General features: G+C 51.7%; 12 protein-coding genes across 13 annotated transcripts; 10 read left to right on the plus strand and 2 right to left on the minus strand.

Moving 5' to 3' along the window:
- Window positions 1–851: 851 nt before the first annotated feature.
- Window positions 852–1,955, plus strand: CKM354_000909000 (uncharacterized protein; the record flags this gene model as incomplete). The annotated part of the gene is made up of 4 exons (XM_044804496.1): window positions 852–865; window positions 915–1,109; window positions 1,535–1,699; window positions 1,754–1,955. The coding sequence occupies 4 exons, from the start codon at window positions 852–854 to the stop codon at window positions 1,953–1,955; spliced, it is 576 nt and encodes a 191-aa protein (XP_044660431.1).
- Window positions 1,956–2,431: 476 nt separating this feature from the next.
- Window positions 2,432–2,918, plus strand: CKM354_000909100 (uncharacterized protein; the record flags this gene model as incomplete). Its single annotated transcript, XM_044804497.1, has 2 exons — window positions 2,432–2,649; window positions 2,702–2,918. 2 exons carry the CDS (start codon window positions 2,432–2,434, stop codon window positions 2,916–2,918), a joined length of 435 nt encoding a protein of 144 aa, XP_044660432.1.
- Window positions 2,919–3,605: 687 nt separating this feature from the next.
- On the plus strand, window positions 3,606–4,087 carry CKM354_000909200 (uncharacterized protein; the record flags this gene model as incomplete). The annotated part of the gene is made up of 2 exons (XM_044804498.1): window positions 3,606–3,820; window positions 3,886–4,087. The coding sequence occupies 2 exons, from the start codon at window positions 3,606–3,608 to the stop codon at window positions 4,085–4,087; spliced, it is 417 nt and encodes a 138-aa protein (XP_044660433.1).
- Window positions 4,088–4,735: 648 nt separating this feature from the next.
- CKM354_000909300 (uncharacterized protein) lies at window positions 4,736–5,197 on the plus strand (the record flags this gene model as incomplete). Its single annotated transcript, XM_044804499.1, has 2 exons — window positions 4,736–4,953; window positions 5,011–5,197. The coding sequence occupies 2 exons, from the start codon at window positions 4,736–4,738 to the stop codon at window positions 5,195–5,197; spliced, it is 405 nt and encodes a 134-aa protein (XP_044660434.1).
- A 289-nt stretch (window positions 5,198–5,486) lies between these two features.
- On the minus strand, window positions 5,487–7,484 carry CKM354_000909400 (uncharacterized protein; the record flags this gene model as incomplete). Its single annotated transcript, XM_044804500.1, has 2 exons — window positions 5,487–7,400; window positions 7,455–7,484. The coding sequence occupies 2 exons, from the start codon at window positions 7,482–7,484 to the stop codon at window positions 5,487–5,489; spliced, it is 1,944 nt and encodes a 647-aa protein (XP_044660435.1).
- Window positions 7,485–8,139: 655 nt separating this feature from the next.
- Window positions 8,140–9,892, plus strand: CKM354_000909500 (uncharacterized protein; the record flags this gene model as incomplete). The annotated part of the gene is made up of 2 exons (XM_044804501.1): window positions 8,140–8,230; window positions 8,301–9,892. 2 exons carry the CDS (start codon window positions 8,140–8,142, stop codon window positions 9,890–9,892), a joined length of 1,683 nt encoding a protein of 560 aa, XP_044660436.1.
- Window positions 9,893–10,090: 198 nt separating this feature from the next.
- On the plus strand, window positions 10,091–11,330 carry CKM354_000909600 (uncharacterized protein; the record flags this gene model as incomplete). The annotated part of the gene is made up of 3 exons (XM_044804502.1): window positions 10,091–10,173; window positions 10,221–10,825; window positions 10,879–11,330. 3 exons carry the CDS (start codon window positions 10,091–10,093, stop codon window positions 11,328–11,330), a joined length of 1,140 nt encoding a protein of 379 aa, XP_044660437.1.
- A 3,391-nt stretch (window positions 11,331–14,721) lies between these two features.
- CKM354_000909700 (uncharacterized protein) lies at window positions 14,722–16,571 on the minus strand (the record flags this gene model as incomplete). Its single annotated transcript, XM_044804503.1, has 2 exons — window positions 14,722–16,231; window positions 16,285–16,571. The coding sequence occupies 2 exons, from the start codon at window positions 16,569–16,571 to the stop codon at window positions 14,722–14,724; spliced, it is 1,797 nt and encodes a 598-aa protein (XP_044660438.1).
- An 855-nt stretch (window positions 16,572–17,426) lies between these two features.
- CKM354_000909800 (uncharacterized protein) lies at window positions 17,427–19,153 on the plus strand (the record flags this gene model as incomplete). 2 transcript variants are annotated; one of them, XM_044804505.1, is made up of 3 exons in its annotated part: window positions 17,427–17,992; window positions 18,049–19,068; window positions 19,123–19,153. In XM_044804505.1, the coding sequence occupies 3 exons, from the start codon at window positions 17,427–17,429 to the stop codon at window positions 19,151–19,153; spliced, it is 1,617 nt and encodes a 538-aa protein (XP_044660440.1). The 2 variants fall into 2 exon arrangements, with proteins under 2 accessions (XP_044660440.1, XP_044660439.1); XM_044804504.1 differs by having other exon boundaries at window positions 17,427–17,988; window positions 18,045–19,068.
- A 334-nt stretch (window positions 19,154–19,487) lies between these two features.
- CKM354_000909900 (uncharacterized protein) lies at window positions 19,488–20,646 on the plus strand (the record flags this gene model as incomplete). The annotated part of the gene is made up of 4 exons (XM_044804506.1): window positions 19,488–19,573; window positions 19,628–19,706; window positions 19,758–20,145; window positions 20,195–20,646. The coding sequence occupies 4 exons, from the start codon at window positions 19,488–19,490 to the stop codon at window positions 20,644–20,646; spliced, it is 1,005 nt and encodes a 334-aa protein (XP_044660441.1).
- A 326-nt stretch (window positions 20,647–20,972) lies between these two features.
- CKM354_000910000 (uncharacterized protein) lies at window positions 20,973–22,121 on the plus strand (the record flags this gene model as incomplete). Its single annotated transcript, XM_044804507.1, has 4 exons — window positions 20,973–21,046; window positions 21,096–21,174; window positions 21,225–21,609; window positions 21,664–22,121. 4 exons carry the CDS (start codon window positions 20,973–20,975, stop codon window positions 22,119–22,121), a joined length of 996 nt encoding a protein of 331 aa, XP_044660442.1.
- A 560-nt stretch (window positions 22,122–22,681) lies between these two features.
- On the plus strand, window positions 22,682–23,465 carry CKM354_000910100 (uncharacterized protein; the record flags this gene model as incomplete). The annotated part of the gene is made up of 4 exons (XM_044804508.1): window positions 22,682–22,755; window positions 22,812–22,890; window positions 22,943–23,324; window positions 23,377–23,465. The coding sequence occupies 4 exons, from the start codon at window positions 22,682–22,684 to the stop codon at window positions 23,463–23,465; spliced, it is 624 nt and encodes a 207-aa protein (XP_044660443.1).
- Between the last annotated feature and the right edge of the window lie 1,487 nt (window positions 23,466–24,952).

A 24,952-nucleotide genomic window follows, 5' to 3' on the forward strand; every position in this document is an offset into this window, starting at 1 on the left:
ACCTTAGGGATACTTATGGAATTTGTGGCTAGTTGCAAAGTCAGCGACCATTCTGGGCCTGTCACTGCCGCGGACAATCGAACTCTGGTCAACCGAGAAGATGACATCGCTGGTTCTAGCTGGGTTTGCTGTCCTCTAGAGAAGTTTGCAAGGTGGCAAGCAGTGAGACTTCAAAAGCGTGTTACATCGATGCATGTCTTTCCACAGGTGGTGGGTATCTCTCGTGCTCATCTTCACCCGCATTATGCAAAATTCTGCACTAAATCACCTCGTTTGATAGCTCGTCACGCTCGTCGATGCCTCATAGGCACTCTTTGACTTCCCTTCCATAGACCATTGCCGTCGGAGCTAGACAGCAGTAAGCTTGACATCGGGTCGTGAAATATATGCAACGCAAAAACATCCAAGAGATATCGATGCAGCATTCTGCAGGCGTGACATACTGTACAAACAACTGATCAAGCCTCGACTCTCCTGTGAAGACCATTAGTCCACCTAGCTGTGGAATGTGCTTACGCTAGCCCCAATTCATCGCACCATTCACTGTATCACTTCTTCCTTGGTTATAAAGAGGCTTCGCTCCAGTCACCACAATCGAAGCAACAACAAACTTTTCATCACACACGCACCGGATAAAACTTCGCAAAGGTGTGTGCAAAGCGTGCTGCAAGACCCTACCACCGGACAACTTCCGCGGCGTTGGGTGCGGGACACACAAGAACGAGGTGCGCAGTTACTGCTGGGACAAACTCGCACAGAAAAATGTGTGCCAGAATCGGGCCGAGAAGATCGAGTGCATTTAATGCGGTGAACCCATGGACGATGGCCAGTTCGAAGAGCGTCTTTCAAACATGGTGTACTACAAGTAAGTTCCCAGCAGTCATCGATTGTACTCGTCGCTAAGTCTATGAAAGGTACGCTACCGCTAAGCTTAAGAGAGCCCTTCCACAAATGGAAGAACAGAAAGTCGCAGAAAGTGTCGCGAAGGGGGAGAGCGAGGGAGACTTCAGCGATTTCGTCATGGTAGAGAAAGACAATATACCAACAGACACGGCTCCGTACGCGCAGGGCGGACAGGGTGGGGCGAAGAGACAGGCTTGCACAATGATGTAAGAGACATGGAGAGGCATGACGTGGCGCGATGAGAGTATGATAGCAACACAAAAAAGATGCCAGGTTGATGTACACAATGGCAGAACTCTCGATAAGGGGTGCTTGTACCAAAGCATTGAATGCTCATTGACAGCTCAATAACACACAATGACCAAGCTCGTGGTTCTTGGACAACGTAGCGCTCCCCCAGTTACGCAAACCTCGAGTTCGTAGAATCGTCTATTCACTTCTCTGGCACGTGCTTGCGCTAGTCTGGACTTTGTCTTTCTGCTCAAATTCATCTTGACCCCAAGACCGTCTCTGGCCAGAGCTGCAGAGCTAGATCCAACAATACACCTTCCACGTACAGCAAAGATTCCGCGAATATGCCCTTCTGCCGGAGTTGCTACCAGTTCTCAGCACCGCATTGCTTCCGTGGCAGCTGTACGACGCATAAGAACGACGTCTGCGACAACTGCTGGGATAAAGTCGCCTCGAACAGATTAAGTCAACGCGGACATGCCCCAAAGGTTTACTGTACGCAATGCGGCAACCACATCAACGAAATTGAGCTCGAGAAACGTCTGTCGAGCAAGTATCTGCTAGAGTCAGTTCGACCCTGGAGTACAAATGCTCGAGTCTGCAGCTAACTTTGTCGCAGGTACATCGGCGCGAAATACGAAATGGCTGTGGCACGAATCAGGGGTCAGGATGTTACTTGGGAATACGCCGATCGTGACGGCGATGGCGAGAGCACAGGCAAGTTTGTCCTGGTGAAGAAGAGCGATGTTTGGACGGAAGGGGCCTGCAATGGAGAGGCTGGGAATAAATGGAATGCGGGCCAGGCCTGCGCGATAATGTGAACAGACCTGAACTCAAGCCACGCAATGTCAAAGCTTTGCCGCCTTGCCTTTCAAGACTTTTAGATGATGGTCGGAGGATATGATCTGGTGGACTGCGGTATCGAAGCTAGCGGTCACACAATCAGTCTCGCAATGCCGGAAGCGAATTTGTTTGCCCGAACCGAAGGATCTAAACGATATAGCAAGCGGCGAAGAATACAAAGATGCCTTCACAGCATCTACCCAACACTGTCTGATACTATTGCGAGTATATTTCGTCCATAATGCTATATGCAAAGTATGCTGCTTCTTTATCAGGCTTTACAAACACTCCTCTACAGTATTCACTTCTGGTCCGTGCATCGCGCTAGTCCAAAGTTTCGCCGTCCACACTTCCCAGCTACAAGGCTGCACAACTTCTCATCTACTTCATCACAACCAGCGCGCTGATTGAATCAACCCCATTCATCGTCATCAACCGCAGATCTTTCGATACAATGGCTATTTGCAAAGAGTGCAACACTCTCGCGCCCCCACACTGCTTCCGCGGTCGCTGTCGAACTCACACAAACGAGATTTGCAGCAAGTGCTGGGACAAGTTGGCACTTGACAGGATGGGCAAGTCTCTGGTTTCCTATGTTAGCTGCAAGCAATGCGGCGAGACGCTCAACGAGTATCGATTTGGGCTTCGCATGTCGGCCAAGATCTCCCAGGAGTAAGTCGAGTCGGAGTTTCGCAGTCCAAACTGGCAACTGACACACTGATAGATATGTGTTGTCGAAGTACTGGCTGTCCGTGGAACTAAACAAGCAGCAGAGAAAGCGGGAAATGGAGCAGCAAAAGCCGATCCAGGATGCTATCGCGCAGGATGAGGAGCTTGAGGATTTCGTGGTCGTGGACAGGACTGATATTGCGGATGCGGGCTATTGTGAGGCAAATGGCGGAATCAAGGGCAGAGACGATCAAGCTTGTATGGTGATGTGAAAGACATTGGGGAGTATGGCGAGGTCTGATCGCGGTAGACAAAGACAGATCATTTCGGGACAAAGGGCGAGGTCAAATCCCATATAATGGGCGATGCGGTGCTGCTGCGTAGTATCGCTTCTCAGCAGTACGCTAGAATGTCTCTCAGCGCAGTAATCGCATTCGACGAAGGGGGAGAGTCTGCTGCTCATTTCTCAGCGTTCATGATTCCGGACTTTGAGTACAGTCTACTGTCCCACGTGCTCACGACATGCTGTAGGTGGAGAGAAGCGTCCAGACTAATGGCTGGATCTCCATCATTCCACAGTAGTCAACGCAGCATTGTAACACATTGCCCTTTCTCACCGGAAACATCGTTGTTTGCTAGATTTCATGAGTTCAATGATGCAGCAAGCGGCGGAGCTAGAGAAATATGTCTTCGCAGCGCTCGCTGATTGTAATTGTCAAGCACTATATCCACACCTGCAATTCTGTATCCAGAATGTTTCCCCCTCACCAGAGGCACGTGCGCCGCCCAAGTGAAAATTTCAGTCACTCCTGTTACCCTCTCTCCGCAGCTTTCTTCTCCTTGTTTACAACAGCACCATAATTTTCGTCACAAGAATTAAAATCGGCTCCACCGACTTCGATAACTCCATCAACTACACCACTTTCCAAGACAGCTTCCTCAACAATTAACTCGCAGCCATGGATTATTGCAAGCTCTGTCGCCGTTTCCCTGTCCGAACCGTTTACCACGGACCGTGTGCACAGCACCCCAGTGAACTCTGCCACAGGTGTTTCGACCAGCATGTGCTTGCGACAATCCGGCGAACTCGAATTATCGCAGTCACATGCAAGTGCGGCAGAAATCTGAGCGAAGCCAAACTCGAGTACGGCATGTCCTGTGGATCCTACCGCGCGTGAATCGAGCCGATTCGAGTCAAATGGAGTTGCTCGAGTTTTACACCTGCTGACAAGTGATCAGATACAATTGGATGAAGAAGAACTTCTTACGAGCAGCTGCCGAGCAGTCCGACAAGAAAGTGGCGATGACCAAGACCGAGGAAGCTATTGGGGAGTCTGACGAGGGAGACTTCGTGATGGTAGAGAAGGAAGATGATCCAACGGGGATGAACGATGGCACCCACGGTGACAAGAAGTCCAGCAAGGCATGCTGCGTAATGTGAGAGATCGACCGATGCAAAGGAGGCATAGTTAGTTCAAACCCGAGCCACAAGGCATGGCGTACTGTCTCAGGCGGGCAGCTCTGTCTTAACCTAGAGGACTGAGGCATGCGAAATGAAGACGCTAAGCATGGCCGCGATTGATCCCCTCCAACGAGACAAAAGGCAAGTAAGGCCGTACCGCGTTAACAGGCCATTCAAATGCAAAAGGGGTCTGGTTCATCACTGGGCGACAAAGTATGGTGTACTGTCTCGGACGGGCAGCGCTACTTTCGTGTTGAGCACTGAGGCACGCGATATGGAAACACTAAGCATGGCCGCAACTCGCCCCTTCTAGAGGTACAAAAAGGAAGTAAGGCCGTAGCGCGTCAAGAGCTCGTCCAAATGGGAAAGGGAGCTAATTGCGAACTATCATGCTTCTCGTCTGTATATCTCGAAAGCGACACAATACTCATGTGTCCACTCAATTCTCACAGCACATGCCGAACCCACTTCCATTCACTCCAGGTCCGTGCGTCACGCTAGTCTGAATTCTTTTTCACTCTTTCACCTGCTCCATACCTACAAAAGCGTACTCCCCCTCACGACCGAGAGACCTATACCCAGCACACAAAACGTTAAACTCAAATTCAAAAACAAGATTCAACAATCATGGCAATCTGCAAACTATGCCACACCTTCGCCCCACCACACCACTTCCGCGGCGGATGCGCCGAACACAGCAATAAGATTTGTGCAACATGCTTCGACAAGCATGCTCTCGACACGCTGTCAAAGACTCGAGGTTTCAAAGTTTATTGCATGGAGTGTGGAGAAATCTTGAGGGAGAGCGAAATTGACCAGCGCCTCTCGAGAGCTGGACGGAGAGAGTAAGTTTTCGCCCACTCCTTTCAGTCGCACTGTATAGCTGACTCGATGTTTAACAGATTAAACGTCATGAAATACTACGTCTCTCTCGCTGGGACCAAGGAAGAAGACCCCGCCGAGGAGTCTGATGAAGAGGACTACGTGATGGCCGAGAAGAAGGGAGCGTTGACGGAGATGAACGGTGGTTGGAAGGGCGCAAACAAGAGGAAGAGCAGCAAGGGGAAGGAAGCGTGCGCAGTAATGTGAAAGATCTGGAGCGTTTTGGGTCCAACAAGGAGATGGCGCTGTGCAATGGAGCACGAGCGGCTGAGGCCATGGGCAGCAGACAGCTGTCGTAAGAGCAGGCGAAGAGGAAAGCAAGCTGCGCGCGAGATCCGACATTGGAATTCGCAAACCGGTCGCGAATTGAGTCTGCGGTAGTGTCTGTTCTCTATCCTTTCATAGCTCGCAGCATTCGTTTCCGCGTGCAAGAAAAAGTACCATCTCTTACTTTTGGCAGTGCCTATCGCACTGTAGAACTCTTATCATCGCCCTCTCACATTCGTACATCATGTATCCCACTCGGTCCTTGATCGTTGTAATCTGTTCTAGTCATATACCCCTTGCTCGACCCTCCATCGACAATGAACAGCAGCTTGCCCGCCACTTGTGCGCCGAGGAAAGTCGCCTCCTCATACCCCACCTCTTTCCACTCAGGGAAGTAGTCCGGGATTTTAGCGAGTTTGATGCTCGTCGGCGTCTGCCCGTGCCCACTTGAGTGCATGCCATGCGGTACAGGAGATTGGCCCATAGACTGCGAAGGATGAAGTTGTGGGTTCTGTGCTGTCAGGGCAGCGTGTAGTAGAGGGTTGACACCACCATGATGTTGGGGCTGTTGGCCAGGTTGAGGTGTGTTTGCGCCCGTGGCGATAGGTGTCGAGAAATTTGAGGGCAATTCTGATGTGAAAATTGTTGCTGATGAAGGCGAGATGATGTACTTGGCTTGCAGCGTTGCGACCAAGGCTTCCTTAAAGCCTCGTACCTTCGCTCCATTGCCGAGGATTATCAGGGAGTCCCACAGCTCGCTACGCTTCCCGATCTCCCCGCATGACAGTATTGTCCGATGGATGGCATCGGCAAGTCGTTCGAGGATACCGCCTGTCGCTGCTTGAAAGCGCTCGGCTCCAACCTCGATCTCCCGTCGAAGTCCTCCGGTAGGCGCATTCTCCGTCGTACCGTCTTGCTGTTCGAATGAGGCATCTGCAGGCTTATCCGACGTTGCAGATTGTGGCTCGGGCGTCTTTTGTTTCTTGCTTGATCCGTCTAGCGCAGTCTGCATGTCTACCAGCTCCTGTGCGCTCTTGCCTGCCTTCTTCATCGCATCGTGAAGCGCAAAGTCTTCATAGACGAAAGTGTTCCGCGCTCGCTTAGAATTGGGTAACCTCGCAGGTTTGTTCTGTTGCTGTTGTGCTTGCCCTTCACTCGGCTTTCGCTGCTTGGCTGCCGCTTTCTCCTGCTTCTCACGTTCTTTTTGTGCCAAGTATTCGGCCATATTGCCGCTCGTTACAATGCTTGCGACATCCAGTACACCTTCTTCATCCTCAAGTTTCTTCTCCTCACCAACTTGAGTACCAGGTCCCGGCCCTAGTGGAAGTTCGCCCGCTATTGACTGTTTCCGCTGCCCAGGCGCAGCACCTCCAGCGCCTGTTGAAGCCGCGGCTGCAGGATTTTCAGCTCCAGCTTCCGCATCTGGCAATTCCACGTCTGCCCCCAGGATCTCGCAAATCGGACTTCGCTTCAACTGCTCGCAGACATCTCGATTGAAGCCTTTCCTCCCTGCCAGAAGCTCCACCAAGCGATCCGTCATTGTGTTTCCTCCGCAATCAGGCACAGCAATCCCACGTCCGACATCCTGGAGCATGAAATCGACCACACAACTGACATCTGCCTTGTTCAGACCCACGTCTACCACTGTGGCAGTCGGAATACCGTAAGCATATGTGGTGGCCACTGCAGAATCCATCATAGCCAGAGCAGGCGTCTTGAACTTCTCGAAGATGAATTGGGCCACCTTCTCGTATTCCTTGTGTGTCCAGCACGGTTCTGCAATCAGAAGAATGGGCGTGTGAAAAGGCGGGTTGACGGTGTTGTAGACATGCTCCAGCAGCGCATAGAAACAAGGCCAATCCACAATGCTGCCATTCTGGATGGGCCATACTGCGCCCTCCTCTGATATGCGATCCTCTTCCCACTCGGTCTCGTCTGTCTTCGTTTCGCCATTTGTCGTGCCGTTCTCGGTGCCATTCTCAGTCGATGATACCACCTTTTCTTTCTTGCGGATCTTTATCGGCTCGTATTCGCCCTTTTGCTCGCCAGGAAACATTCGCGATCGAAGTCGGTATCGTGCTGGTGTGAAGGATTCGGGCAGGCCTAGTTGCGCCAGCGTGGTTTGCGAGCCCGGCGCAATGATCTGAGACGTAATGTCAGCACCATTGCATCAAACCGCGATTGCTTAAAAACATACGAAGATCTGATCATCGCGAAAAGGCGGCATGCTGGGCAATGCCTAATCGCGGTCGCGAGTGCTGTGGTTTTACTGTGTGGTGGATTGTTGCAGCCTCACGGCGTCTGGGAAGAGGTGTTAGTGCACCTGCAGGTCGTCGTCTGTACGCGACGCTAGAAACGTATTCAGATGGGCGCAAATGGTAAGTGGCTAATGGTCACTCCAGGCAAGTTGCTGGAGATTCAGAGGTACGCGACAAGCTGGAGTCCAACGCGCTCTCCGACTACCCGATGATACTTTTATCCGTCTTGGCACTGCGAGTAACCGGGCGGGCCACTTATGCAGGTCCAAGGCCAGGCGTCGTCATGTAGAAAAACGAACAGTTTCAAGAAGACCTTAAGCGCCTTGCATAGACCGGCCTCAGGCTTCTGACGCGAGTGAACCACTCGTTGTCGACTCGCAATTTGGGAACGTTGCTTAGCTGCCCGTCCCAGCCACCTGTCAATTTGTGGCTGAATTTACGACTGCTGCCCAACCTGATCATCGTTCCGGGAAAAAAATCAATACATCGCGACCCGACGCAAGATTGTAGCAAACTCTTGTGCATTGTGAGACAGACATACCATGCGACGAGACAACAACCGCAACTGGAGCTTGATCGTGGCGTTAGCTGGCCAACTTATCGAGACTGTCGGCGGCTGAGCCAATGGCGAGTGAGCAGCGGCGAAGCAACTCTCGCGCATTAAGTCGCGTGCGCGATATCCGGCCAGGGAAGAGGATTGTACTATGCGAAGACGGTCGGTCATCAAGTTTTTTGAGGTCCGAGGTGACACAAGGACTCGAAGGAAGCTGACGAGCATGCTGCAGGGACATGGTTGAACTCTAGTAGCGACAGCCTCAAGAACAGTCTTGCTATACCCAGCAACATCACCCGGATCTCCAGAGCTATCAAACCTGTCAGCTCGGATGGTATACAACAGATTGTATATTACCATTGGGGAGTTGGAGCAGGTGGCGGCATCACAAATAAACTTCTTGGCATTTCTGGTGAAGGACTAGCACAAATTGTTCGGGAAGGGTACACATTCATCGCCAACAACTACCAGCCCGGAGATGAGATTTTTATCTTTGGGTTTTCACGAGGCGCATTCAGTGCGCGCAGCATAGCAGGACTTATTGGCGATGTTGGAGTTCTGACCAAGGATGGTCTACCTTATCTTGCTGAGATTTTCCGCGATACCCAACACCAACATGATCCGGACTACGTGCCGAAGCATCCAGATCTGCCATTTCCCAACAAGCCGCCTGCTTCAAGTCCAGAGTATAGAGAGGAACTGGCCCGGCGGCGTTTGACGAATCCTGAAGTTCCTGTTCGAGTGGTAGGCGTTTGGGACACTGTAGGAAGTCTCGGAACGCCGAAGATAGGATGGCTCACTCGGCTGGGTCTGCAGTCAGCGACTATGAAAGAGTTGTCATTCTACGATACCTCGCTCGGGAACCATATCGAATATGCTTTCCAGGCCTTGGCACTGGACGAACGACGATTTGCATTCCCGCCGACGCTATGGGAGAAATTTGAAGACAACACCACTGTACTGCGCCAAGTATGGTTCCCGGGAGCGCATAGCAACGTCGGCGGAGGCTATGATGATCAGCAAATTGCCACTATCAGCTTGGCATGGATGATGGCACAATGCCAACCTTTCCTGGACTTCGATCTCGATTACGTACACGAACAGTACGAGGATGTGGAAGATTACTACGAAAAGACGGATCAAAAATCGCGAAGGTGGAGTTTTGGAAAGATCTTCAGCGGGATGGAAGGAGTCTATGCACTTGGCGGGAGCAAGATCAGAACGCCTGGACGATACACTGCAGTAGATCCCACAAATGGTCGCCAAACTGATGATCCGCTTATGGAGACCCACGAATACATTCATCCTTCTGTCCGGGCGAGGTATAAGCTACGAGGGCCCGGCTTGAATGACAGAGGAGATTACGACTGCAGAGCAATGCAAGACTGGAAGCTCGTGATTGAGTCGCCAGAGGACGGAGCTGCGAAGCGACCTAATATCTTTTGGAAAGCACGAGACCGACCCGCGGATGGATTTGTGAAAGTCTTGCCCGAAGCGCCGCTATGGCAATTGGAGACGGAAATTCTTGGATATGATCGAGAGACGGAAGAGTATGTCATGCGACCCAGCGCGGTGAAACAAGGAAGAAGGAAGAGTTCGAGGAGGACCGGTAGCCGCGTGATATCACCTGCCAGGAGTCCGAGAGGCGGAGGCAGTCGGGCCATTTCGCCTGTGAGGAGCCCGAGGGAGCGGGTAGTGTTCGAGGAAAGAGTTGAAGAGCGCGAGAGAGACGGTAGTCGGATGCCTTCGATGTCGAGAGGGAGGCGACAGCGGGATCTGGAAGAAGTCAGTTCACCCGGAAGAAGAAGCTCGAGGTACAGGTAGCGCGAGACATGCTCGATGGAACTCCTGTCGTCAGTGAGGCTCTGCGCGGCGCGTCTTCGTGTATTTGTTTGCTCGAAGTGACGCGCGCACAGACCGCTGGAGCACGCAACGGTTTGGGCTCAAGTGCTTCTCAAAGCTTTAACGGGACAAAACAAGCTACACAGCACCTCGACCTCGACCAACAGCGACATCGCGCAAATGGCTTCCGAAGATGGCGACGTGCAGATCGTGCTGGACAGTCAATTTGTACTCTTGTGCGAGTACGAAAGCACCGACCACAGGTGCGCGAAACAGAAACTTCAGGACTTCAGCAGCTAAACATTTCCAGCACCCGAGTCTTCATCTGTCCCATTGTCATGGCACTGGCATTTCCGGGTTTCAAAAAGACGTTCCAGAAATTCATGATGACCAACTCCTACGACGAGGAAATCGAGCAGGGTAACCCTTACTCTCGACTGCTGCCATCTCGACTGCTCCCATATCCAAGCGAGTTCGTCGGCCTGCGCGCAAAATTGCAGAGTTCCCCACGTTGCGCAGAGGAGCTGAACTTGATGAGGGTTACAACATCCCGACCGGCAGTATGGGTGGATTTGTGTTGGGCCATGCACGGCGAACTCCATCGGCGCGAAGACTTATCTCAGACGATGATGTCGGCCACGCTGGACCTTGTTGAATCCCTCGAGATCTCCGAGCGTGCAAAGTACACAGTCTGCAGAGAAATTCGCTGGGCGCTCGGGAGCGCAGTAAAAGCTTCGTTGGATGTGCCATACGACGATGCAAAACTGAAGAGCCTCCTTTACATCGCCTCTCGTCTGCACGAGAACGGTGCAGACTTGGGGTTGCTCAGCAGCGCCATCCGGCCTATTTTAAAATTGGTGCCGTCCACAGTATCTCGAGCATCTCTGCTCAGCCAACAATTACTCGAAGACGATTGTGATTAGTAGAAAGCTCATAATGTTGTGTTCGGCCTCATACTGATGAGGAAGTAGACTATGTCCTGGATCACTACGCCGACAAGTTGAGCAATACTTTATTCGGACTCAAGGAAAAGGTCAAAAGTGAGACGAAAACCACAAGCGTATGCCCGAATGGCTGCTCCTACGTCAGTAACCGAGGTCCCTTATTCGTTCGCCATCTTTTTGAGCTCAGGCTCTTGCCGGTGTACGAGCTGGTCAGACAATCTGCTCGTGAGGTTCGCTCCAAGCTGGAGAAATCCAGTCTCGAACATCTAAGTCATCTCAAGGCGTGCTCGGGCCGCAAAGGTATTGATTGCAAAGGTATGCAAATGGTGAGCACGTCCAAGCTGGTCAAGGAGGTCCGTTCATTGGCGAAGCATTTGGATGACGGGTGTGACATGTCCTGCCTTGCATGCCTCTGTGGTGTCGAAATTACAGGGCACAGATGCTGGAATGAGGAAGGAAAGGAGATCGAACTGTAAATGCAGTATCAGGAGAAGACGAAGTGAGCACTGCAGGAAGCAGAATAAAAAAGAACGAGAGTGGAACGATATCGAACACGTACGGAAAACGGGATATCAAATTCCATAGAAAAAATTCGTCATCGACACCTGCAAGAATGCCATGAGCCAGATATCTCCCCACCGAGTTCAATCGCTTCATCACCTATTCGGTGTCCACTAACTTAAGCCGCAATTTCACAATTGCTTGCCCCAAAGTTGATCGCATTACCGGGCCCATTGGGCCGTGGCTCACAGCAAGCTGCTCTCACTGTGCCGTCGTTGTCTGTCGCTGCGTCGAATCTACACCTCACGTGCTGGTTCCAGCACATGCTCGTCTTTACAAATCATCAGTTAAGGTGACTTCGTGAAGCTTTTCTACTGTGTCTGCTCACCGAAGCGCATGTCTGGACTCTATCTCCAGATCTACAGACACCATTTTGAGTGGCCAGCCAGTCATTGGGATCACTGACGCCTACGCAGGTCTGAATGGTCGGGAAATCAGTCTCGTGTACATTCTCGATCACAGGGAGGGACTTTGCGTATGGGACTTACTTGCGCTGAAGCGTAGACAGCGAGGAAGAGAGTGAGACAGATAGACTTGAGCATGTTGTAGATCAGTTCTGGGTCGTTCGTTCTGAACGTGGTTGTGAGAAAGATGAGAGAACTCTTTTGGTGTTGGCAATACATTGAGAGCACGTTCTCCTGGGTTTATATACACACATAGTCATCCTTTAGCGCCATGGAAAGCGACAGATCATCTGCTCGGGCACTAGTAGAGCGTGTGCTTGGTTGCAGGGAATTGGCGGCCTCCGACTTAGCACCGTCTGCTCCACCGGTACAAGTTGGCCTCTACGAGTCCCGACGCGCAGACGTCTGATTGCAAGTTCAGAGACTGATGCGTCCTGGGTGACAGATAACTAGTAGGGAGCCAAGCGTGGTGAACAGGCAGATCCCCTTGATGCGTCGTCTCTTCATCTGCCAAACCCGGTGAATGTTTGGCAGTACCGAAATACGACTAACGCCAAGATACACCGCTGGTCTGGGGCAGAGCCATATCAATATTCTAAAGTCGGCTGTGCCTTCGGGGTCATCCGCATAATCGTGGAGCATCTTCGTAGCTTTCACATAGGAGAAGCCGTGCGATGCTTTGGGCTTAATCCACCTGCTTGCCAAGACCGAGTTGTCCTCAGATGCCTGTAAACTGACACGAGCATCAGTAATCATTCTGTGCCTCCGACCACGTGGACCGATGATCTTTGGTATATCGGTGAGCATATTCGCGGATAGACCAGATCTAACCCCATTCGAACACGCCTCGAAGCGATCAGAAGGACACTTACTGCACGCGCAGACAAGTGCTTACGCTGGGAGAAGGAAGTGCGAACATTGTGCACACGACAAGAGCCTTTCGTCAATGAGGATCAACCAATACGAGAGACCAATATAATTGAAGCTGCTCATCACTATCTTAACAGGTAGGGTCGCCCAATCCTGCCTGTGGCCCACTCGAAAAGTCTGGCCTACAAGAGGCAGCTCTCACTATACCGTCGATATCTGGCATTGCACCAAATATATCGTCCTCAGCCTCTTCATTCCACGGGCGGGCCTTTCCAAGCGCTTAGTGGAGCAACTCATAGGCCGAAAGCTATCCTGTCTGCTTACTGAAGCGCGTTCTTAGGAGTGACACCTGGTTCGAAGTACGAATTGGTACCTTCGGAGCATTCCCCCTGAAAGTTGCGACAGTCATTGCGAAGGTCTTTCAAGAGATGTCTATGGAGGAAAAATGGTGAAGACGTGCTCGACTGGCTACATCTTTGCCTCACTGGGAAAGATAACGAGGCAGAATACAAGGTCCCCGAAATCGATCCCTGACGAAGGTTTTCGAGAGGACTCCACGATTCTTGTCGATCGAACATCGCTTGCATACACTGCGCAACTACCAAGCAACCACTTACGTACTTCGAGACATGTGCGCCCTCACTAAAGCAACATGAAGCACAGCACCTTACTCCCATGACACCATCCCGAGCCAGCCGCAGCATCGTATCCGACATGCAGATATTCTCTATCGCGCCTAAACCTATGCGTCCGTACACGTCGGCGGAGCCGACCCAACTTCCGCCGGATCCTCAGGACGTGGAACACAACAGGATGCCTCTTGTCTACCGAATTCATCTGTAGCGAACCAGAAAGTGCAGCTCTCGCCTACATTAGCACATCGGCGACTCTATGAAGCCCTTCAGTCAAACCACTGTCTTGATTAAAAGCCGTTGTGCCTGCTTACTCCATTGCAATTTTCGAGAATGCCGCCAGGGGCTTCGCATGTGTTGCGGAAAGGATCGCATACGCCTTGGGCCTTCTGATCGTTCAGCAAGCATTTTCTTTAGGTTGGAGATGTCGAGAGCTAACCTGGCAATGAACATGGCCGGCGAAGAAGGAAGTAAGAAGAACGGTTTTGTATAGCATGACGGTCGGATTTGGTCTTGGCCGTGTGAAGAGATGTATAAGCTTCTCTTCAGCTCACAACAAGTTTGGCCGCGCATCTTGTTACGTTATGACATATATACACAACCGTCTAACAGCCAGGCTAGGAGAATCTCTACGTGTGAAGCCGGTATAGCCTGTGTTGTCTGATCCTTGGTATATTCTCGGAGGCTGCAATAAGTCGACGCTTTGGGCTGTCTAGAGTCTAGACTTACTTCCCAAGCTTCCAAGGTCTGAGATGCCCAGTGAACCAGGTCAGCAGACAGTCCATGTGTACGGAAGCAGAGACAATCGACTTTCGAATGGCGAGGTGACTATGGTCTTTTGCGAGCACCACGACACGTCCTGCAAGATTCCATGGTGGCTAGAACACTGTCGAGCTTCCACAGATATGTGAGGGACACAAAGGCCACATGCAGTGGTAGGTTGATAGCGGTGGAAGATACCGACAGAATGGAAGAGTTGTGACCTGGAAGTCTCCCGTCGAGATATAGTTCGACATTGCGCCTTCCTCACATAACTGTACCGTACACCAGCAAAGCTTGAATCGCCGTCGAACACTTATGCAGTGGCATACCTGCTTTTTCGGACATCAACCGAAGTATGGAAAGGGGGCCGTTAATCAAGCCAGCTTCTGAGCTGCGAGCGAGTTATTCTGCTGCTATCTTTGTTCTTGGGTTTCGATGAGTCTGGCGCAAGCCACTTGTTCGTCTGGATGTGCATACATTTTATGACATTCATGAGAGTTGGGTGTTAGATTGAGTTGAGTGGCGGAAGAAAGAACTATGAGAAATGAAGCGTTTCACGAGTCTCTTTCCATTGGTGCTTTGCCTTTCACCTGAGCTAACAGGGTTGATGGAGAGTGGAGACCTAGTTGCAAAACACTCTATGCAGCGGCAGCAATTGCAGCAATGATCACGATAGTCCTCAGAGAGGACATACCTCTTCGGCCAGCAGCAGAGATATTCGTGGTCGTTGAGCTGGAATTGCCTGTGCGCTGACCTGCTGTAGCAGGAGGGCTAGCGCCAAGACTTTTCCCACTGTTTGTAGTATCACTCTCGTTCGAGGCACCCGAAGCAGGTGATTCACCACTAGCCGACCCTGTTGCCAGATTGATTCCGGCTGACAAAGGGCTTGCATTAGGTAAGCCAGGATTTGCAGCATCATTGTGTGCAGAGGACCCCAGGGACTGGTCGTTGTCACTTGGAGCAAGTGATGACGACGACGAATAGCGATCAGTACCGCTAACACTGTGGAGATCTTGCCCAGGTGATACTGGTGGGATGTCGCCTGACCCGCCCGAAGCAGCATTCGTGTTGCCTGATGTCGTACTAAGAACGTTTCCACCAGTTGAGCCTTCTTGTGCAACTTGTGAGTTTTCTATCCTTCCGGATTGAGAGTTTATGGAAGACGAAGATACATCTGATTCGTGACCAGATCCAGAAGCACCTGATAAGGCGGGTCTGTTACTTCCGGAGTCCCCAAATTGAAGAGAGTCGTTGCTTTCTAAGCCTCCTGATTTGTGAGATTCGGTGCCCTCTGATTTGTGAGACCCGGTATCTCCTGGTTTGAGGGCGTCACTGCCTCCTGACGAAGTGATTACGCCTTCTCTCCCCGGAGAGTGCGATGTGCTGCCGCTGGCATCTTCTGATGGTGGCGATGTGCTTCCAGACGAGGAACCACCGACATTGACATTGAGAAGCTGACCACCCGACGACATCCTGCTGTTAGAGCCCTCAACTTTCGTCTCAGGAATCGGATTGGAAGGTGTTTGATTGCCCGCTTGTTGCTGATTGGAGTGCTTCAATTGCGCGCTACTGGCCCCACCATCATTGTGGTTGTCGCCATTCTGCTTGTTGTTTCCTATGTTTGGCAAATTAACAGCTTCGACCTTGGGCTTTGTCGCGTCTTGGGCCGTGTACGGCGTGAACTTGACGGGTCCAGCTGTGCGCCTCAATACCACCGCAGGGATCTTCTGAATCGCCGGAGGACCTGGTGCCCCTAGGAGGGGACCTAAGTTTTCGGGAGGCGGCGCTGTTGCTGAGATGTTGCCAGGGATCGTGAAGTTCTGCATAGAGGGCCGTGGAGTTTTACACGCGGATGGAGCGCTTGTCCTCGTTGAGGAGCAGGTCCCTGGCCTGTTGCCTCCAAGCTGTTGGACGACTGTCGATAGACTATCAAGATACGCAAGCAGTGGGGTCGGCAGGTGGCCAAAGTGGAGCTCTTTGATTGCATTCGTTCCAGCCGTTGGTGTGTATATCAATGATGCTCGGTCGGTGGTAGCTGGTAAGAAGATAGGATGGACATCTTTTGCCTGAGCGCACGCTGTAGGGGCTGGAGTTGGCGCGGCAACGCCGCTGAAGTTCTCAAAAGAAGCGTAAGTTGTTGGATACGTCCTTCCCTCAAGTCAGTCACAAGAGCGAGGCTTTACCCGTGAATCTGGACTTACAGTGTTGCGCCGTCAGTGACCCAGATCGTGGTCGAGTTGTCTTCAAATACCGTCGGCATGCCGGAATTAGTTGGCAGACCCGGTGGAGTGATTGTCTCATAGCCATACGTGACATTGGTGCCATTGGGAAGGCCTGTCACGCATGGTATGATCGTGACATCGACTGTCTGCGTGATATTATATGGAAAAGTTAAGGTTTTGGTGGAAGCCCCAAGTAGACACGAAGCGCACGTCACTGCGGGCCGCGTGCAACTTGAGTTACTCGAAGGGAGGAGCGGGGTGTGCATGATTGCTCTTGCGAGGTGCTAACGTTGCTCGCATCCAGAACCAAGCTTGAAGCAGTCGATGATAGGCTGGATGGTTGATATTCTGCTCGTGCCGGAAGCCCACGGTGAAGCGACGAGACCGCTCGCGCTCCAACAGCACAAGAACGAACGAAGATCGCAGAAACGCGACTAAAAGCAAAAGAAGCAGACCTGGGCGCATTTTTGAGTAGGGTTGAGCGCTGAGGCCAGCCTCGCTTGGTGGACGACAGCCCTTCCTGACACCAGGATCGACCGAAAGGTTCACCACACATACGCAGCACCTATCCTTATTTTGGGGAACCCTAACCAAATCTGCTGACGATTCTTCACTTCAATCGAATATGCTAGCTGAAGCCTGGATGTACAAAGAAACCTGCGAAGACAAATCGTGCATCACCTATTTGGTGAGCCGAACATCACTGTTGACTTCTCAGAGATGTGAAAGCATTAAAATTCTGCTTCGAGGATGTGAGATGATGCGATGGAGATGCCCGCAAGAGTTTGTCGATTAGGGCCACATGTATCGCGAACATGGGGATGCTGGAAACTCACGGATTGGAGACATGGTATGCCCAGTCCGCCCTTCGCACCGTAAACCGAAGAAGCAAGTGTTCCAACACAGGCCCCACGCACCGAAAATGTATAAAGGACATAAGCTCTGCAAGGTCCTCGCGCTCGACACGGTCCCGGCTCCCCTGAGCACGAAAACGAAAACCACACTGGCGTCAAGTCTGATTTGACCATGTCTCTCACGTCCAAATCGTCTTTTCCAATGTTGAGGCGATCTTGAAGTGGAAGCCCCAGTCCACAGGCTGGCTCTTCATGGAACCCAGAACCATGCTGCATTCTCCTTCACCTCTGATTCTGCAATCCTCGGGCTGGGGAGGTAATGATGGCAACTGGTCTACCTTTCAACTGAATGTTGGCACACCGCCGCAGGGCTTCAACCTCATTTGCTCGACGACTAGCAGTGAGATCTGGATACCGCTCCCAGAAGGCTGTAATACCTCGATCACAGGATGTGCGAGCTCTAGAGGAGTGCAAAGCTTCAACGGCGTACAAAGCAGTGGTTCCCAAACCAACGAATCGAGTAGCTGGAAACAGATTGGGATTTATGCACTCAGTGGATACGATGACCTCTTCCCCGATTCTGGTGACGCGGCATTGTACGGTCTGGACAATATCTCGCTGAGCTCATCTGGTAACACATCGACATTTGGTAGTCAAATCGTTGGCGGGATATCTAGCTACATTTTCTGGCTCGGAGTGTTTGGGCTTGGAATTCAACCTGGAACTTTCTCCAATCTACCAAATAATGCGACAACACTGTTAGAGTCAGCTAAAGAAATCGGCCTCTCTCCTTCAGCCTCGTATGGGTTCTATGCTGGTGCAGCCTACCGCAAGTCAGACGACACAGAACGCAGTGTTGAGCACGAAAGCTGACGATTTGCATAGGCAGTGCGCCGGGCAGCGTCATTTTAGGAGGCTATGATCAGGCAGCTTTCGAGCCTAGCAACATTACCTTTTCAACGACTTTTGCAGGACCAAAGTCCCTTACCGTACGACTCAAGAGCCTAGTAGTCACGAACACTCCTCAGGGAACTGTGTCACCAATCATTGACACCTCTGGGCTAAACGTCTCGATAGACTCTACGGTCGCACAGCTCTGGCTTCCTGGCACATTATGTGACGCCCTATCTGATGCACTTGGCTTGCAGTACGATAATGGTACCGAATTGTACTTTGTAAACGCTACTATGCACGATACTCTGCTCAACTACGCCCCAGAGTTCACCTTCATAATCGCAGCATCGTCGATGATCAACAAAACCACGGCTATCGTGCTTCCCTACGCGGCTTTTGATCAGCAAATAGGACAGCCGTGGTCTACTACGAACACAACATATTTTCCCATCAGGAGGGCAGCGAATGAGAGCCAACTTGTGCTTGGTCGGACGTTTCTCCAAGAAGCGTACCTCATCGTCGATTGGGAGCGGGAGAACTTTACACTGGGACAATCCTTACACAGACCTGGAGTCTCCAGTGATATCGTGACGATTCATCCAGTCTCGTCACAGAAGGACAGATCAAGCGAGCTCACCGCGGGCGCGATCTCCGGTATCGTGGTCAGCATGGTGCTGCTGGCGTTGCTAATGTTCGGCGGAGGCTACTTTCTCCGGCATAGAAGGCGCAGGAAGCAGCAAGAGGAAGCGAACCGTACCCAAATTGCAGAATTGGATGGCAAAGCTGGATCCCCAGGCCAAACCAGTAGCATTGGCGTCGAGTTGATGTCTAACAATATACACGAGATGTCGTCCCCACCTGCACTTGCCGAGAAGGAGGCCGATTTTGGAGGAAAACTCGAGCTTGAAGGCTGTGAGGGCGCCCAGTTGGTGGACACTGGCGAAATCTATGAGTTGCCCGGTCATGAGGTTGGCCATGAGATGGATGGCGTGATTTTCGAAACCTCATCTCGACTGTGAGTTCCCCCTGCTTTGTCGTACATTGAAGGCGGACTAATTCCTCCTCGTAGCAGCGCACCAAATGTCGAGAAGAAGGCCTAACCCACTTTGTCGAAGATGCGAGCATGACCAACATTCTCGCGAGTGTTAGTGCCTCAAGCGGGTAAAACAATGTGTGTCCCAATGACGCGTGAACTGAGACAACAAATTGCCATTTGTTTGCCGTACCAACAAGACACAAAGGAGAGGAACGAACGGGAGATTACGTTTCTGTAACTTCCCGCGACATACACTCACCTGCAGGAAGCTCACGTTAGCGTTGATTGCTCACAACAGATGAGGATATTTCACTTGAATATCTAGCTACAACGCTTGCACTTCATTTCTCGACATCTTTCCCACACACACCAACTTCTGGCACAATTCAAACACCGCAATGTCCAACATCAACATCAAGACCGTCAAGGTCGCTCCTGACGGCGACGTCACTCTGCTCTGCGGCGATGTGAAGAAAAGCGACGGGTAATGTCCGCAGGTTCTTGAAAATGCTGGTACAGCGGCGCTGACGCACGACAGGATGAAAATCGTCGTCTCATCCGCGATCCTCACTCTCGGCTCGCCAGTGTTCAAAGCCATGCTGAGTCCACGCTTCAAGGTACGCTCCGGTCGAGCTGGCTCTTCATGCAATCTACTGACATATGAATAGGAGGGCGCCACCTTGGCAAAAGCTTCGAGCATAGAGATACCTTTTCCAGAAGACGACCCACCGGCTCTATTGACGCTCTGCAAATTGCTTCATTTGCACGACGTAGTGGACGAGCCGCGAACTCCAGCGCAAATTCTGAAGCTCGCATTTCTTGCCGACAAGTACAACTGCTGTGGCGCTCTTCGGGCGTTCTACAGCATCTGGGTTCGCAAGGCTCTCGAAGCCACGATGTTCGTCGATCAATTTGTTCAACTCTTCGTGGCATCATACCTTATGAGGCTCTCCGGCCCATTCAAAGAGATTGGGCACAAATTGATGTTCACGTCAGGAAAGAGCGTCTCTCTCCGCGTAGCTGGCGAAAGTGTTGGCATTCTGGACGATGTAACAGGTATGTTCGCTATAAGATGTCGCCGCAATGGATACTGACACGGCACCAGTCGCCCTGAATCGTGAGCGCGAAGGCCTCGTCCTAATGGTCGCCACTGTTCTAGAGAAGCTTATCAAACAAGAACTCGGGCCTCGTGCACCCCCAAGATCGACTCATGCGTGCCACCATGCGTGCACCTATCTTGATGATCGAAACAACGCATTTGGGAAGTGGCTTTTTGCCTCGTTCGCTTGGCCGATAAGCACGATCACGGAACGACCTCTCCAGCAAGTTGTACACTCACTCGACACGTTGAGTTCAGACTGGCTCATGTCCACGTCTTTCTGTGCTGGCCGCTCAGGCAAGCTCTGCTGCGGAAAGCTTATGGCTGACGCCCAAACGGTTGTGAAAGAGCTCCAAGCTGTGCGGGACAAGGTTCGTGCGGTGCGCAGAGGACCATGCTTTGAATGTGTTGGGGCTGGCCATGTTCCAGTCCTCGGCTTCTGCGACAGAGGCCACTGATGCGTGGTGGTGGAGAGGAGCTGATCGTGGGGACTGCTTCGATCGGGATGCACAAAGGAGTCATCGGGATCTCGCCGCGACGAAAGTTTCCACGACTTTGGATAGCAGTAAGGAACGTGCCTTTGAAAGGTACAGTCAGCATGATCCGAGCGCGAGTTGTTAAGACTGAAGCGGGTCGTGATTGCTGTCGTCTTCACATGCAAGCCAAGACGCCAGGGGTGCTTAGCGCGTTTCGCAAGCAGAGACGCTCAGGCAGCTGAATCAAACACTTCAACTCTTCCCGGCACTTTCCACTTCTCCAAACACTGAAACAAGGCTTAACAAAGATGGCGACCGTCCACGAAGTTTCGTCAGAGGGCGACGTGAAGCTCATCTGCGGCAGTGAAGAGGCAGGCGACGCGTATGTAGGTTGGAGGCCGACAATGCAGACGAAACTGACTCGACGGCAGGATGCACATCATTGTGTCTTCGGTGATCATGCGTCACGGCTCTCCAGTCTTCAAAGCGATGCTGGGCAGCGACTTCAAGGTACGTAGCTCAAGCACAAAGTCCCTGGATTACGGCTGATGTCTAGACAGGAAGGCTGCACGCTGTCTACTGGCGCGCGACTCGATCTCCCATTGCCCGATGACCACGCCCGTAGCATGTTGACAATCTGTCAAATCATGCACCTTCACCCGAAAGTTCATGCTCCGTGTAACTGTCAGGAGATGCTGAAGCTCGCGATGCTGATTGACAAATATGATTGCAGAGGTCCACTGTCATACCCGGTCAGTGTTTGGATGCGAGACAGGATGATTTGTAGGATCGATTCTGATCGAGTCCACCTTTTCGCCTCAGCCTACACGCTTGGACTATCTGTGGACTTCACACGACTGGGAGAAGAGCTTGTACAGCTCAGTGATCCTCGGTTTCCACCCGAACGCATTTCGGGCATCGATCAAGACCTTCAAACCGCAATCGGTAAGCTTGAGATTTACAACTCTGCTTCGAGGATTGCTAACAAATTTTCGATAGACACCCTCGGACGGCACGCCGATACTTTACGTAGCGACGCAAGAATGTTCCTCGACAACATCATCAAGAGCGAATGCGCAGGAGAACGCAAGAATGACCTATACGACTGGAGAGTGCGCGAGTGTGGCCCCAACGGATGCAACTATGTCTCGAAACGCTTCAACAGCTTCATGAAAGTCATGATTGAGAGCGAACTCTGGCCGATCACTGCCTTCATGGAGAAATCCGTGCTCCATATCATTGGAGCGCTGCGCAGATTCCCAAGTGGTTGGTCAAACATTCCAGGGAAACCATGCGGCACGTCCTGCAAAAGGGATTACATGAAGACGGACGAGCAAATCGTGAGCGAGATGAAGGACATGGCTGATGACATGGAGTTTGCAACCGTCAAGCCTTGCTTGGTGTGCGTCAAGTCTGGAGGCATGCAGGAACGAGGTCACTGTGAGGAGACACACTAGGAACACGACCGAGCTCTCGATACCAAAAAGTTGCGAAGCAGACAAGGAAGGTGATGAAGACAAGCAAAGCATCAAAGGCCGCGAAAGGCGCATAAATGAAGCAAGGTGCTATAAGAAGCGAAGATGCAGACCAATTCTCAAAACGTAAGCGCGAACAACATCCAGGGCTGTGAACTTGGCACTCGTCTAGAAGCGTAGCGGAACAAAATCCAAAGCAGATTGTTCCAGTTGCAAGAGAACTACTGCCGCATAGGTCCACAGTTAGGAAGAGTGAGCAACCATTTAGACGATGATCCCCATTCCAATTCGGATAAATGCATATTCATATCTGCTGTCACTTGCTTCCTTGAAAGCTGAGATCTTCACATTTTGAAGACCATCGGCGTAATTGAAGCAGAGGAGCAAAATCGGTAAACCTGGACGCGTGAAAGTTGAAGCCTTCACATGAACGCCAAGACGACAGGGATTCTTAGCGCGGTTGCCTTCAGCATGGACGCATAGGCAACCACAAAGATTTTTGTTCGCTTTTCCCGTGCTCTCTTCTCATCAAGACAACAAAGATGGCAGAAGTCCATCAAGTCGCCCCCAGGGGCGATGTCAAGCTCATCTGCCCCAACGAGGGGGACGAAGAGGGGTACGTGACCACTTACCAGTCTCCGTCTGAGTGGCGGTCTGCCAACGAACGTCCAGTACATTCATCATCGTGTCTTCTGTAGTTCTCCGCATGGGCTCGGCTGTCTTCGAGGCGATGCTCGGTCCTCACTTCAAGGTGAGCGCGGTGAGCGTCTGGCTCGGCACATCTTGTACTAATGGGAGGACAGGAAGGCCTAACCCTGGCTGGAGGTGCTCGACTCGAGCTACCACTACCCGAAGACGAAGCCGCGAGCATGCTCACGATGTGCCAAGTTATGCACATGAAAGCAGTGACAGCTGCACCGGCGACCTCTAAGGAGTTGCTCGGGCTTGCAGTCTTGGCCGATAAATACGATTGCAAGATCGCTCTTTCGTACCCAGTCAGCAATTGGATGCAGCAGCCCAGTATTCGCGAGTCCAACCAGGACCGTGTCAACCTCTTCACTGCTGCTTACCTTATGGGACTGCACCATGATTTTACGATGCTTGGAAAAGATATCGTAATGCAGAGCTGCTCACAAGCGTTCAGCGGCTCCCTGATCCCTGATCGGAGACCTCAGAAAGCTATCGGTACGTTTGGCGAGCTTTGATGGCATTGAGAATTGACTGACGAGTAAATCAGCTACTCTGAACAAGCAGCGCACAAGAATTGTGCGACAAATTTCTGGAACACACAATCCAGATAGAGTGCTCTGGTCGATCCATCGCTAACAGATACAATCCCCCCGCTAAGAAAGGCACTGTCACCCCAGAGTGTGCTTCCGATTGCACATATCATGCCAATCGCGCCAGAGACTTCATGGCTATGCTCCTCTCAACCAGCTTGTGGCCACCGACCTCCCTCCTGGATGAGACCGTCAAGAACATCTGCGCTGCACTGCAAAACGAGCCGAAGTCCTGGTGCAACGAGACAGGCTTCTGTAACGGTGTCGCTGGCAGCGCATGTAAAGGTCGACGCATGCGAAGTGTAAGAGACATCCTTTTCAGCATCAAGGACTACGGCCGCGAAATGCAGCAGCGAGTCATTATCTCATGCTTGCAATGTGTTCGAGATGGAGAACTCTTGCCAAAGGGACGCTGTCGGAGGGGACATGGTGGGGTGGTAGATGAGGATTCCGAATGCTCAGATGCACCGAGTTACGAGTTTGGTTTTGACGACGACAACGACGACGACGAAGATCTTCTATGATCATCGAAGCGCTAGAGCGCTTCCCTGAATAGTGGAGGAGAAAGGGCGTACTGGATGCTTCCTACACCAGAAGTGCACGAGAAAGTGCCATCGACGTACAGTGACAGCGGTCGAAGCGTTCTCGCACAAAGATCAGCTTCACCACTAACAAAGGAACATACCATCCCCGACGGTCGAACCACCTCATAAGTCCCGCGCAACGCGACTGGTGCAGCAACGAGCAAAGGCATGCAGCCCAAGATAGAATCAGAGAGCTTCAAACTCACACAAATTCACATGATTCCCTTCACAGTTGACTCTTATCGCTCCACTCACCATTTGCCTGTGTGCATGTTTAGCCTATGTCTTATCTATCTTCCAACGACGAACATATGACCAACTCATGTTGACTCTTGACGCTGTGCTGTGCCGCAATCCAATGTATGTGTATGTGTATCTAGACCGAGACGACGACCCCCTCTCCAACGCAAACGAATGCATATGCGTAGCGAGCAATGACCAAACGCTCGATGCCAACCTCCCAATGTCAAAGACGGCGTCCAATGCATCTCAACGAATGCTCTCACTCATGAAATCCAGATCTTCCACCCAACAACGACCGCTCGGGGAACAACAGCCCCTCCAATGCAACGCAATGCAATGCAACACAATCCGCCTCAGCCTCAAAAACCCGCCTATGCAACAATATCAACCACCTCACATCGGCCAGCAACACTTCAAACAACTCAAACACATTGCAGGACAACAAGCACAATAACAGCACTCATCCTCGTCGCAAGGCGTTGTTCTGGTCACATTGCCGTTGGTATGCACCTGATGACTGGCGCTTTCACGCACATATGGCGGTGGACGATCCTCCTCAGCGGCTCCAATGTCCGAATTAGCTGCAGGCTGTCCCGGAGCTGGAGAAGCTTGTTCCGGGATGGCAGGGAGATATCGCCGACCACCGTAGTGAATATCGTGGGACATGCCGCGGGGACGACGGGTTCCTTGAGGCCACTGAGGCCTC

This window comes from Cercospora kikuchii (genome assembly GCF_019650295.1).
Source record: "Cercospora kikuchii DNA, contig_00006, whole genome shotgun sequence".
Lineage (NCBI taxonomy): Eukaryota > Fungi > Ascomycota > Dothideomycetes > Mycosphaerellales > Mycosphaerellaceae > Cercospora > Cercospora kikuchii.